The following is a 14,276-nucleotide window of genomic DNA, read 5'->3' on the forward strand; positions in this document are numbered from 1 at the left end:
AGGGACGGTGAAAGAGAATCCCAAGCTGGGTCTGAGCTGTCAGCGTGAAGCCTGATGCGGGGCTCGAACCCATGAACTACAAGATCATGACCTGAACCGAAATCAAGAATCAGATGCTTAACTGACTGAGCCACCCGGGTGCCCTGAGACAGATTTGGTTTTAAACATATGAAGCTCTTTTGTATTTTAAAATTATAGAATAAATTAAGAAACATGGGGTGCCTGGGTGGCTCAGTCGGTTAAGCATCCGACTGCGGCTCAGGTCGTGATCTCACCATTCGTGGGTTCGAGCCCAACGTCAGGTTTGGTGCTGACCGCTCAGAGCCTGGAGCCTGCTTCAGATTCTGTGTCTCCCTCTCTCTTTGCCCATTCCCCAGTCCCACTCTGTCTCTGTCTGTGTCTCAAAAATAAGTGAATATTAAAACAAACAAAAAACAAAAAAGCAAGCCTGGGAAGAATACCCCCCCACACACACATACACATACCTGTTTAAAATTGCAAGAATACAGCAAGTCCTGTAGGCTGACTATAGCACAAGACAGATAATTCCCCCGCCTGCAGAAATAGCTAATAACATTTTCTGGAAATAAAGCCTCAGTAATAACACAAACAATGCTACTCAGAAAGAGCCCGTGGGACACCTTCGGCCACCACCTGTCACACTCAAGGTTTGTACCACTTGTCACTTATACCTAAAGTGCAGAACGTTAACTTCTGACGACAGCCAGCCCGTCCAGGGGAGGCCTCTCCTCCGTCCTGTGGGGAACACATTCTGCCACCACGTGTTGGGGACTCATGGAAGGCCTCAGAAGTATCCAACCACGGATTCCCCGGATTCCTCTCCAAGAAATCGCTCCTGAGAAATCGCACGAGATGCAGGGCAAGACTTCCGCCCATGTCCCTCCCGACATTATCTGTAACCATGAGTAACTGGAGACAGATACACGTCCTACAACAGGGCAACCACTGAGGAAGCCAGCTACAGCCCTTAGAGAAAATCCTCACATAGACATTGAAGTTGATGTTACAGGCTGTTCTGAACCACACAGAGAAATGCTTAGGATGAAATCTTTGACCAAAAAAAAAAAAAAAAAAAAACAGGATATAAAAACTGCTTAGCCAGGGTGGTTCTTATTTTTGCAAAACACCACGTGTGCAGGGACAGAAAGGCTCACAAACATTCCAGAGAGGTTCTCTCCTGGGGTAAGATCACAGGTCATGCAGACTGTCTTAGCTGTGTTCTTCTGGATCTTTCTAAGCCTTTTATAATGATCATGAATGTCATTACCTACCAGAAATTTTCTTTGATTTTTATCATAGACTATTCACAGCATCAAAAAATTACTAAAACAAAAAAAAAATCAAAGTCACTGGATGAACGTTTAGGTACAACGATAATGCAAGCAAACAAGTGATGTGTGTAAAGTTTATGGAGTTTCAAAATAAGGGAAATCCTTTTTTTTTTTTTTTTTAAAGGAAGCCCTATATTGCTTTCTTGGTTGTTCCATACTTCTTTAGACAAATGTTTTTTCCTCTCTTTTTTTTTTTTAATTTTTTTTTTTAACATTTATTTATTTTTGAGACAGAGAGAGACAGAGCATGAACAGGGGAGGGGCAGAGAGAGAGGGAGACACAGAATCTGAAACAGGCTCCAGGCTCTGAGCTGTCAGCACAGAGCCCAACGCGGGGCTCGAACTCACGGACCGTGAGATCATGACCTGAGCCGAAGTCGGATGCTCAACCAACCAAGCCACCCAGGCGCCCCAATCCTTTTTTTTTAAAGTTTATTTTATTTGTTGAGAGAGAGAGAGAGAGCGTGCGCAGAGAAGGGGCAGAGAGAGAGGGAGAAAGAGAGAATCCCAAGCAGGCTCCACACCCTCGGTGCACAGGCTGCTTGGGGCTCAAACTCCCGAAACCGTGAGATCCTGACCCGAGCGGAAACCAAGAGTCAGACGCTTAACCCACTGAGACACACAGGCGCCCTGGGAAATCCTTATTGATTAAAGTTGGATGGGGGGAAAATACCAATATTAAAACCGCAAAGCCAATACTTCGTCAGTTTTCAAAAAGAATCATCAGAGGGGCTCCTGGGTGGCTCAGTCGGTTAAGCGTCCAACTTCAGTTCAGGTCATGATCTCACGGTTCGTGGGTTCGAGCCCTGCGTCAGGCTCTCTGCTGACAGCACGGAGCCTGCTTGGGATTCTCACTCTACCTCTCTCTCTGTCCCTCCTCTGCTTGTGCTCTCTCTCTGTCAAAAATAAATAAATAAACATTAAAAAGAAGAGTGATCAGAATAAATGAATACACAAATATCCATACGGTTATCTGTGGGTAGAGGAACTATGTATGGGTGAATTATACTGTCTTACCTATAGTTTACGGGTTCTCCCTGTTTTCTAGAAGGAGCATTTATTTATATGTTATTTTTTTAATTATGAAATATCTCTGGCATAAAAAGAAGTTTGGAGAAAAATACAACAGCCACACACATACCCCCCTCTAAAGCATAAAGCACAGCAGCGGGAGCCGCAGACGCCCAGGTACCCCTACCCCTCCAGTGTCATCCCTGCTCTCCCTGAAGGTGACCGCTGTCTTCAATGTGCAGCCTTGTTCCAGCCCGTGTCCTTCACCACGCGTGTGGATGCTCATAAGGGACATTCACACGTGTGGGACGGTGCTGCCCAGGGGCCTTTGTCACACTGGATGTGATGTGTTTAAACCACCACTCCCCAGGTGCCCATCAGTGTCTCCAGAAAGCCCTGAGGACAGAGCTGGTCACCCCCAAGCTGGCCCGTCCCCCTCGGCCGACCAAAGCCAGGGTCGCAGGGCAGGCAAGAGGCTGCTGGGCCCGGAAAGGGCCGAGCAGAGAGGAGCAACACCCATGCAGGCCACCCCATCCTCGGGGCAGACACAGCCCTCGGGAGACAGGGCCGAGTATGTGAGCCCCGCAGGGGCCCTGCCCTCTGGCCTTAGCCTCTGGAATGCAATGCGAGAGGGCCACATGACTCACCAGGGCCTCGTCAGTCAGCAGCTGGGTGGCCATCCTTCCAGCGCCCAGGGTGACAGGAACAGGCCGACTGTGGTTGGGAGAGAGAGAGTAAGGGTACAGTGAGAGACCAGAGACCAGGCCTGGGCCTGCTTCACAGTGCAGACAGGACACGTACCCAGCAGGAAGCAGACAAGGAGGGACACACACACACACACACACACACACACACCCACACACCCACCAATAACAAATGCTAACCACACTTACTGCATGCAAGGGGCCCGGACACACATCTCTCCTTCAATCCGAACGCTCCTCAAGGTGAGTCCTATTTCCACCCCATTTCACAGATGAGAAAACTGAGGCCCGAGAGCTAAGCCACGTGCCCAAGATTCCACAGGGAATGGAGCTGGGCAGGGTACGTCCAGGTCCACCCACGTGCTTGCTGCCTCTCGAAGGCACATCCGGACACCCACCCATAGCCGCTCACCCAGCATGAGTGTGCGAGTGTCCGAGTGCTGGTCTGGGGCCCCACTCCCCACCCCTGGGGGAGCTTTCCCACATTTCGTGGAGTAACTGTGAGGTTCAACTGACACACACACAGAAGGAACCGGAGCCTTACAGCTCACGGTAAGAGCTCCAGACATATCAGCGGTTATTACTGTTGTGGGTCCAGTGGGAAGCCGTCAGCTTTGTTTCAATGGGTCTCCTTTTTTACAGCAATGCCCCGCTTCCGTTTACGGCAGTCACACAGAATGCCCTTTGAAACGCGGCTGATTTAAGTAAAATAAATAAATAAAATTTAAAAACCAGTGAGCCAATTCAAATAAAAGACAAAGTTTTACTTTGGACAGGTGGCACAGGTTAGGGCAAATTCCTGGGAGTTTAGGGTATGTTGGTTCACTCTTGGTTCCATGGTGACCTGCCAGGACTTGCATGCCTCCCGTGATGGGGAGCTCACTACCTATGTTGCCAATACCTCTGAATAGAAACACGTTTTCCTTCTGCTAGAAGCCAAAAATATGCCTCCCTAGACCTCCCTCAGGATCAACTGGAAGAGGCACAGACGGTTAGCTACCGTGGCATTTCTCCAAGTGCCAGAAATCACTAGGGATGTTTATTATTATTCAGAACACACATCCCTAGGCCCCTGTCCAGACACTCTGCATCAAACCACGTGGGATGGGGCTCCAGAACCATAATTTCCAAACGGAATTACTCAAGTGTGTAATTTCCAAACGAAATTCTTGAGGTATAAGAACCACAAAGACAAAGAAGGGTCTTTTTGAGGCCAAATGGCCCCCCACTTTCACAAGCAAAAATTTGTGATTTTAACTATGCAGGTCACACATAAGGACAGGCTGGCAGAATAAACCTTTAGAATACTAGTTCTCCCCCGGGGGTGATTTTGGCCCCCAGGAGACACTGGGCAACACCTGGAGACATTTGTAGGTGCCACAATTTGGGGGCACGTGACGCCATGAGCATTTGGTGGGTGGAGACCAAGGATGCTGTTCAATCACTGCAGGAGACGAATGTCAACGGTGTGGAGGCTCAGAATCCCCACTGTTGATCACAAAGGCGTGGGCACAGGTCTCTTACGACCCACGACCCACATCCGCAAACTCCATAGCACAGAGTCTGGCCTACAGCAAGCCCTCAAGAAAAACATCCTCCAGAGCTTAAAACTCTCCAATGGTTTCCCACAGCATCAGAGATCATCCACAGTCTTCCCACGCAGCCCAGACCTCGAACACTTGGCCCCAGGCACGTCGGCCTTCCCATCTGCCTCCCTCTTCAGAAATGCTCATCCCGTGGCTAGCTCCTTCCCACGGTCACCTGCTTGGAGAAGTCCCCCACCCCCAGACCCCTGAGCTCAAGTAGCAACACTCTCCCCGCCCTTCTACTATCTTCTTACAGCAGACATCATTATTGACAACTGTCTTTTCAAAAAGTTGTTCTCGGGGTGCCTGGGTGGCTCAGTCCGTTAAATGTCCGACTTTGGCTCAGGTCATGATCTTGCGGTCCATGAGTTCGAGCCCCAAGTCAGGCTCTGTGCTGACAGTTCGGAGCCTGAAGCCTGCTTTGGATTCTGTGTCTCCCTCTCTCTCTCTCTGCCCCTCCTCTGCTCATGCTCTGTCTTTCTCTCTCTCAAAAATAAACATTAAAAAAAAAAAAAAAAAAAGTCAGCACATGTGGGTGGGTGTGCTCCCGTGTGTCGTTTCTGAGCCCTGGGGCAAGACCAGGGAATGAAAGACACCAGGTGGTGCCTTGAGGGGACCAAGTGGGAATGAGAAGCAGTTGTGCATTTTTTCCTTTGTATTCTTTTGTTTCCCTGGATGCAGTATCAAGGTCATCGTTTTTGAAACACAATTTAATTTTTAAAAAGGTATTCTTTCTGCACTGGCAGTCTCTGGCTCCCATCCCCATACTGTGAGGTCAACCACACTGGCTCGTCTGGCTGGACAGGGACGTAACCAGACCCAATTCACCCAAGAGGCACAGTGAACCGAGGGGCCCTGATATCAAAAAAGGTGAATCCAATCCAACCCAGATTATATTTGTCCTTATGGCAGTAGAATCACAAACTGTAATTTTTCAAAAAAATGTTTAAAGGAGCCCACAAAGTCACAGTGGCCCTGTAAGGTGACTTGTCCAGGGGGGCTGGTGACAGCTGAACCCAGTGTGGCCCAGGGTCCGTGCTTCTGCAAAGCCGGTGGCTCCCTCTTTCCTCCTCTTCCTCTCAGCTTTCTGGCATTTCCTTCCTTCCATTGTTCCTAGGGGACAATCCCATGGGGAAAAATCATGGAACTTTGTCTCAGATGAGTCCAAAGGAAAAAAGAATTTCCCATTTGTCTGTTGATTGAGCATGGGGGCTCTGAGACCCGGATGACCGGGTGTAGAGCTGGATGACTGACTTAGTCTGAGCTCAGTTTCCCCATCTGTAAAATGATGATGATGACGGCTCCCACCTCAGAGTTCTGGAAGGCCTATAAAGGAGGTAGTCCCTGCAAAGTGCCCAGAACACGTTCCCTGAACAAATGAACCCCTGGTCAGGATGGGGCAGGGGTTTCGGACTCCCCTTTAAGATGGGCCTGAGGAGGAGGGAGGAGAAGAAAGAGCAACCCTCCTTAGCCCCACATGCTGTCACCCACACACTTTGCGGCCCACAGGCTCCCAGCCCCTCCAGAGCCTTCTATGGGCCAGACAAGGCAGTGAGGGCGTGCAAGGAGCTGGGGAATCTGGTGGCCCCAGGCTAGGTCCCCCTGTCCAGCCACACATGGTCTCTCACACAAGCTTTTGGGAGGAGCACACCTGGACATACCCACACACACACACCTAGGAACAGTCAAAGCCTAGACACAGGTGGACACACACGCATGCACACACACACAGGTAAAGGCAGTGACGGAGGGGAGCCTCAGAGAGACGCATGGAGACAGGTCCAGAGGCAAAGCCCAGACACAGGTGGGCAACCGATGGCACCTTCACAGAGACACTCTGGCCATACTGATAAAGGCAGACACGTACAGGTGGACAGGACAGTGACCCCCTCCCCCCCCATTAGAGGCAGGCCAGGACTCAACACTGGTGGGTACCCTGAGAGGCCACCGCAGGGAGGTGCACGCGAGCACATACACACACGCACACGCAGGAGCGTATACACGCACACACCACGCACACGGTGCACACACATGCACACTGCGCTCACACGCAGGCACACTACGCACACGGTGCACACACATGCACACACGTGCACACACGCAGGCACAAAGTACACGCACACCGCACGCACAGACGTGCAAATGCACACACGAGTACACACACATGCACACCGTGCGCGCACACATGCGCACGCACCGAGAGGCGAGGCCACAGGAGGCCGCCCAGACTCACACTGACTTGCACACGCACTACAGCCACACAGACGCGCCCCCTTTCCGGTCAGACCTCCCCACTCCCACCACAGCCCTCAAATACCGTCCCGGTGCCAGCACACCGTCCTGAGTCCGCATGCCCCCTGCCTTCGCCCCTCACCTCGGCCCACAGGTCCCCTTCCCGGGCGAGGGTCGGTCCCGGCGTGGGGAGCGCGCAGGGGCCCCGCCCCCTCTCCTCCCGCCTCGCCCCTCCCCTCCCCGCCCCGCCCGCAGTGGGACTCACTCGCACAGCTCCGCCAGGACAATGACCCGCGCCCGCGGGGCCCGCCCGGCCGCACTGAGCCTGCGCGGAAGGGCGGACTACACTACCCAGAGGCCCGCGCAACACCGCCTCCGTCGGGCCTTGCGCTGGAGCCGAGCGGAGCCGAGCCCATCCGAGACCCCATAGCGCCCCTCCACCTCCCGGAGGTCCCAGCAGCAACGAGCCAAAAGGGTGCGGGGAGGGTGCGGGTGGGAGGAACGAGGAAGAGGGCGGGGCGGGAGCGAGGGGGGAAAGGGAGGAGGGAGAGAGAGGAGGGGAGGGAGGGTATGGGGAGGAGGGCAAAGAAGGAGGGGTGGAGGGTGAGAGGGAAGATGGGAGGGGGAGTCAGGAAGGAGAAGGGAAAAGAAAGGGGAGGCCTAGTTAGAAGGAGGAGGGAGGGGGACGAGGAGAGGGAGGAGAAGGGAAGAGATGGGAGGAGGAGGGACCCGGAGGAGGAAGATCTGGAAAGGGGAGGAGAGGAGGAAGAAGAAAGAGTGGGAGGAGATGAGAGGAAGATCTATAAGGAGGAACAGGGCAGGGGGAGAAAAGAAAGTAGGGCTGAGGAGGGAGAGCAGGAGGGGAGGAGAATGGGGAGCAGACAAGAAAGAAGGGGGAGGGAAAATTCCAGAAAAGGAGGGGTCGTGGATGGAGGCAGAGAGAAGGGGCCCCAGCACATCTGCAGACATCCTGCAGCCCGGCCAGTGGACCACACTAGGGGACAACACTGGACAGCTTTCTTGAACCTCAGGATCACGCTGATTTGTAGGAAAATTTGTAAGGCATGCAGGGATGCAAAGAAGCAAATGATCATAATTTTAAAATAAAGTATTGACCCTTCTTATTATGTTTCCTATGTGCCTGCTTCTGTTCTTGCATTTTAGGATTTATGCACTCACTTAATCATCGCAACCAAGCTACTTTCCACATCAGGAAAGTGGTGCAGACAAGAGAGGCCACTAAGGGGAAAGTGGGAATGGGGTGTCCGGGTGGCTCAGTGGGGTAAGGGTCTGACTGCGGCTCAGGTCATGATCTCACGGTTTGTGAGTTCGAGCCCCTCATGGGGCTCTGTGCTGACTGGAGCCTGCTTCAGATTCTGTGTCTCCCTCTCTCTCTGCCCCTCCTCCCCTTGCACTGTCTCTCTCTACCTCTCAAAAATGAATAAATTTTAAAAAATAAATAAAAACAGAAACCATAGAGAGATCCCAAGCACCCTTTATTTGATTCCCCCCAAGGATGACATTTTGCAACATCAGAACTAGGATATTGATGTGGATGTTGCCAAGATACAGAATATTCACATCACCACTAGATTCCTTCAAGTTGCTCTTCCATAACCGCCTCCGTTTTCCTCCAGACCCCATCCTTCCTTAACCCCATCACTAATTTGTTCTCCATAACCGTAATTTTCTCTTTTCAAAAGTTATATAATAGGCCTTTTTTTTTTGTCAGCATAATTCCAAGTTGTTTTATGTATCAATAGTTCATTACTTTTTTGCCAAATTCTATTGCACAGCATTGACATACTGTAATTTGGGAATCACATCTGGGATGTTTCCAGTTTGGAGCTATTCCAGGTTGGGGTTTTTTTTTTTTTTTTTTTTCTTTTCTTTTCATTGTGGCAAAAACACATATGTTTTGGACATTAACCCTTTATCAGATATTTAGTTTGCAAATATTATCCTGTTGCATACGTTGCCCTTTCACTGTTGTTTCCTTATGACAGTTTTTTGTGTGAACATAAATCTTCACTTCCCGTCGATAAATACCCAGGAGTCCAATTTCTAGGTAGCATGGTGTTTGCACTTTAAGTTTTTTCTTGTTTAAACAAACCGCTACTCTGTTTCCCAGGGTAGCCATACCATTTTACATCCCTTCCAACAATTTACGAGATACCCAGTTTCTCCAAATCCTTGCCAATATTTAATGTGGCCATAATTTTTAAATTTCAGCCATTTTGGTGTGTATGGATATTGCATTTTGTGGGGGTTTTTTTTGTTCTTGTTTTTACTAACAGACATTAGTTTTTAGAACAGTTTTAGGTTTATGGAAAAACTGAGCAGATAGTACAGACCGTTCTCATACACCCACCTACCTACCCATAATTTCCCCAACTATTAAACACTTGCGTTGGTGTGGCCTATGTGTTACAATTAATAAACCTATACTGATACTTTACTAATAAAATGCCATCATTACATTAAGGTTACTCTCTGTGTGGTACACTTGGTGGTTTGGGCCAACGCATGATGCATATTCACCATGACAGTCACATACAGGATAGTTTCACTGCCCTAAAAATGCTCCTCCTGTTCATCCTCCTCCGTCTTCAATGAGCCCCTGGCAACCACTGATACTTGTTCTGTCTCCAGAGTTTTGCCCTTTCCAGAATGTCACATAGTGGGAATCAGACAATACACAGCATTTTCAGACTGGCTTCCTTCACTGGGCATTCCATACGCATTTAAGTGCCCCCTCCCCCCCCCGTTTTTTTGTTTTTTGCTTTTGGCTCGACAGCTCATTAATGTTTATCACTGAACAATAAAGTACTGTATATACCATCTATTCACCTATTAAAGGACATCTTATTTGCGTCCATAAACCTGCTAGATACACCCACATGCAGCTTTCTGTGTGGACACAAGTTCTCAACTCACTTCGGTAAATACCTAGGAGTATGATTGCTGGATGGTATAAGACTAGGTTTAGCCTTCAAGACCCTGCCAAACTCTCTTCCAAAGTGCACTCCCACCAGCAAGGAAGGAGAGCTCTGTCACTCCACATCCTTGCCAGCATTTAGTATTGAGTTGCTTTTGGATTTTTGCCATTTTAATAGGTGTGCAGTGATATCTCACTAACCTGTGGTTTCCTAATGACACGATGGTGATGACCATCTTTTCCTATCCTTATTTGTCATCTGTAGATCTTTTGTAAGCTGTCTCTTCACATTCTTTGCCCATTTTTCACTTTTCTTTTTTTTTTTCATGTTTATTTATTTTTTAGAGAGAGAGAGCACGCACAAGCAAGGGAGGGGTGGGGGTGGGGGTGGGGCAGAGGATCCAAAGCAGGTTCTGTGCTGACAACAGAGAGCCTGATGTGGGGCTCAAACTCACGAATCGACAGATCATGACCCGAGCTGAAGTCAGATGCTTAACCGACTATGCCACCCAGGGGCCCCTTATTGTTGAGTCTTAAGAATTCACTGCAGATTTTGGATAAAAGTGCTTCATCAGACAGGTGTTATGTCCCTCATTTGCTTACAAAATGTAGAGGCTTTGAATGAGAACTCTGAGTCCCTGGGGCATGAAGGAGCCACACGGTGAGGTCTGTGTCCCTGCAAGACTGAGTAGAGCAGAGTCCCCAACCCTCACTGCGGGTGAGAAACTAACTTTTACTGGGATAAGAAACTAGTTTCTGAACTCACATCAGAGACATTTCAGAGAACTTGAATTCTGATGTGAAGGGCTGGCTTGCATCCTTCCAAAATTTATATGCCGAAGCCTTAACCCCCAGGACCTCGGAAGGCAGCCATGTCTGGAGATAAGGTCTTTAGAGAGGTGACGAGTTAAAATGAGGCTTTAGGGCAGGTCCTAATCCAATCCGACTGCTGTCCTTATAAGAGGTTAGGACACAGCACAGAGGAATGACCACATGAAGACACAGCGAGGATGTGGCCACCTACCATCCAAGGACAGAGGCCCCAGGAGAAACCAATCCTGCCCCCACCTCGATGCTGCTGCTTTTCTGTGTGTGTGAAGGGCGAATTGGCCCAAGGGAGGGCAGACAGGGGGGAACCAGTGGGGGCTGCAGATGGGCCTGTGTGTCCAGATGTCCTGCACCTCTGCCTATCCCTCAGGATGTCTTCTCTCATGCATTCCTAGCTCATGACTACTGGTTCCATGATGGGGCTCATTTTTGTTTGAATGATCCACAAATGACCCAGACCAAAAAGCGCAGGAGGAGATCCAGAGCCAATGTGCCTGCTCGGGGATGGCCCTGAGCATCAGAGATGCCCAAATGGGGGCCATCCTACTTTCAGGGAGAGAGAGAGAGAGAGGGAGGGAGGGAGAGAGGATCCACTGTCAGACAGCATTACCAATAATACAGGCTCTCCGTGCACATGCCAGGTATGGAGTTGGTTTTGGGGAGATGGACGCAAGGGATGGAGTGTGCCCCCCCCCCCCCACACACACACTCCCTGAGCTGGGCTGGCTGGTGTCCCATTCACGAGGACTCTGCCCTCACCACCTAGTCACCTTTCAAAGACCCCACCTCCTGATACCATCACCTTAGGGATCAGGTTTTAACATAAGAATTTGGAAAGGACACAGTCTATAGCACTGTCCCTGGAACAGGGAAAGCTCTCTCCCCAGGTCCTCGCCCTGCTTAGCAGACTGGCTTCATCACCTACTGCCCCAACTGGATCCTCTACACCAGCAGAGCAGAACCTTGTCCCCAGGACTCTTTCCAGAACCTCCACAATCCTAGAGCTGGGGCCTGTGTTCCCAAATCCAGCAACCAACTGTCCCTTCTCATTTAAGAATTGTGTGACTTCTGAGAGGCAGAGGTCCTCTGGGGAGATCTGGTGGCCGGGCTGAGCGGCCCTCAGAACCAGGAACACGGGATGAAGAGTCTAGCAGGTACCTAATTTTTGCATGCAGTTCTTTTCTCTCTTCACCTAAAAAATCAGGTTTTGATGTGGGTTTTTTTTTGTTTTTTTTTTTTTACTTTGTCATTTTCTGGAAGTCTAGAACGACTGGCAACGTTTTGTGTATGTAGACATTTACAAAATATTCATGCATTTTAAAAGATTACTTCATCTACTTTATTTTTTGTTAAAAATTTTTTTTAATGTTCATTTTTGAGAGAGGGAGGGAGAAATAGTGCAAGCGGGAGAGGGGCAGAGAGAGAGGGAGACACAGAATCCGAAGCAGACTCCAGGATCTGAGCTGTCAGCACAGAGCCCAACATGGGTATCAAACCCACAAACCGTGAGATCATGACCTGAGCTGAAGTCCAACGCTTAACAGACTGAGCCACCCAGGTGCCCCACTTCATCTACTCTAAAAGGTCACTTCATCTTGAGACTTGTTCTCAAGACCCTGTTCCTGTCCTATGACATTTTCAGGGTATCTAAAATTTTGTTTCTCAAAGAAGAAAATACTGAAGCAGATTAAAAAAAAAAAAAAGTTTCAACTGATAAATTTACATAATTGATTGACTTTATGGACCCCAAGAAAAGCCTGTTTCACATGTTTTCAAAACAATGTGTGTTTTCTAAATTACTTTGATTTTTCAACATTAACATTCATTTTCAGCCACATAGGTCTACTTAATTTGCTGAAGCACATTTTCTCTTTTGATAATTTTTCCTTTAAAATTATTTGGAATTTGGTTAAAGTCTATTATTTCCTCCGAAAACACTAAAATTTAAAATTCCAATACTCTATGACAAAATATGGAATTTAACCAGCATCCCACTTTAGCAAACCATAAAAAGAGTCTCTCAATTTGGTTGAGCAGTCTTAACCCTATGACTTCAAATAATATAAGACCTCTTTCCACAATATCAAAAAGACCTTTAGTTGAAATTTTTTGCCTTGATGCTAGAAGTTCAAGATCTGAGTTTTAAATTATCCAAAGCAATTAGATAACAGCATCCTATACACTCTTTGGACTCAGCATTCCTCTTCTTCTCTAAAATGCCATTATCCAGGACCCCAACCCCTATTCATCTCAGGTGACTACAAATACTAATTCACTTGGATGTTTACTCAGTGCACACCAAGAGCTCGTGCTCTCTTAGGCTAGAAAAGAAATAGGAGTCTTACTTGCCCATCTCACCCAAAACCAATCCCTAATACCTCACATTTTCCAAAGATTCTACAGCCTATCACCCAGTCTTCATACCAAACTCTGTACTGGCTGTTTCTTTAACTGCAAGCAAGCAATATATGTAAAAAATGAAGTACTGGAAGCACAGTGGGTAGTGTGGGGAGTTACAGCCACAGGAAACACAAAGATCCCAGCCAGGACACCACCATCATCATCCCTAGAGGGAGCTGCCACTGGATGACACAGACCCAACTGCCTTTCAAACTCCAGACAGGATCTGATTAGTCAAGACCATCAAAGCCGTTATGGTATGGTATGGTGTGGTAAGGTCAGCCGCTCAAAGGAAAGGAAGAGACGGTGTAGTCCAAAGAAGGAGGCAAGGAAAACTGGGCAGAGTAAAACAGAAAAACACATATTTTACGTTTTATTTTTGATATTACAATTATGAGTTTATACTAGAATACAGTCTGAAAATTTTTTTTCATTAGGTATAATACAACTACCTATGGCCATATACACATTTATATTTCTTTTTTTCAACAGGTGCATAAAGTTCTATTGAATGAATGCACCATAATTAACTTACTCATTTACCCAGGACCCTAGTAGTTTCTAACAGAGTTCACCATTAAAAGTTATTTTTGCCATTATACAGTCACCTACCTTTGTACACTTTGGTTTCTGGGAAATAATGGTTCAAATGGTATATACACACATAAATTTATACACCTGACAACGGAATTGTCTTGGTTTTGACACATTCACCACTAGACATAATCACTCCTCTAGGATTTAACACCAACCTACTGGGGAAAGAAGTATATACAACATCACTATATTTTGCATTTCCTTATTAGTAGTGATACTGGGTCATTTCCATTAGCTGTTTTCTCATCTTCTTTGAACTGGCCATTGGTTTTGTCCATTTTTCTACCGAATTGCAGATGTTACTATTATTGATTTGTAAGAATGCTTTGAATATCAGGATTATCCTTTGTTATATGTTTGCAAACATTTTCTTTCAATCTTAAATTTGTCTATTAACTGTGACTCTGATCTTTTCCACACATACATGTTACTTTAATGTCAGCTCCTGGGTTATGTATAATACCTAAATAAGTCTGCCTCAGACTTACAGAAATACCGTTTTTCTTGTACTTTAATATCGTACATTTAGATCTTTGCTCTTTCAGAGCTTTGTTAGTGTACAGGGTATAGATCTTTGTCTTTCCAGGGAGCTACGTGTCCCAACACCATTTGATCAATCTATCTTGCC

General features: G+C 47.7%; 1 protein-coding gene across 2 annotated transcripts in view; it reads right to left on the bottom strand.

Annotated features, from left to right (window-relative positions):
* Positions 1-3,141, bottom strand: part of ZNF71 (zinc finger protein 71) — an 18,679-nt gene extending 15,538 nt beyond the window's left edge. Inside the window, exon 1 of one of the 2 annotated variants that reach the window (XM_049621896.1) lies at positions 3,011-3,141. In XM_049621896.1, the coding sequence (XP_049477853.1) occupies positions 3,011-3,043 (33 nt within the window). In that variant the 5' untranslated portion in view covers positions 3,044-3,141. The remainder of the gene's footprint in view (positions 1-3,010) is intronic. The other variant, XM_049621895.1, reaches the window with a different exon arrangement.
* Positions 3,142-14,276: the final 11,135 nt, after the last annotated feature.

The sequence above is a fragment of the Panthera uncia genome (assembly GCF_023721935.1).
Source record: "Panthera uncia isolate 11264 chromosome E2 unlocalized genomic scaffold, Puncia_PCG_1.0 HiC_scaffold_19, whole genome shotgun sequence".
Classification (NCBI taxonomy): Eukaryota; Metazoa; Chordata; class Mammalia; order Carnivora; family Felidae; genus Panthera; species Panthera uncia.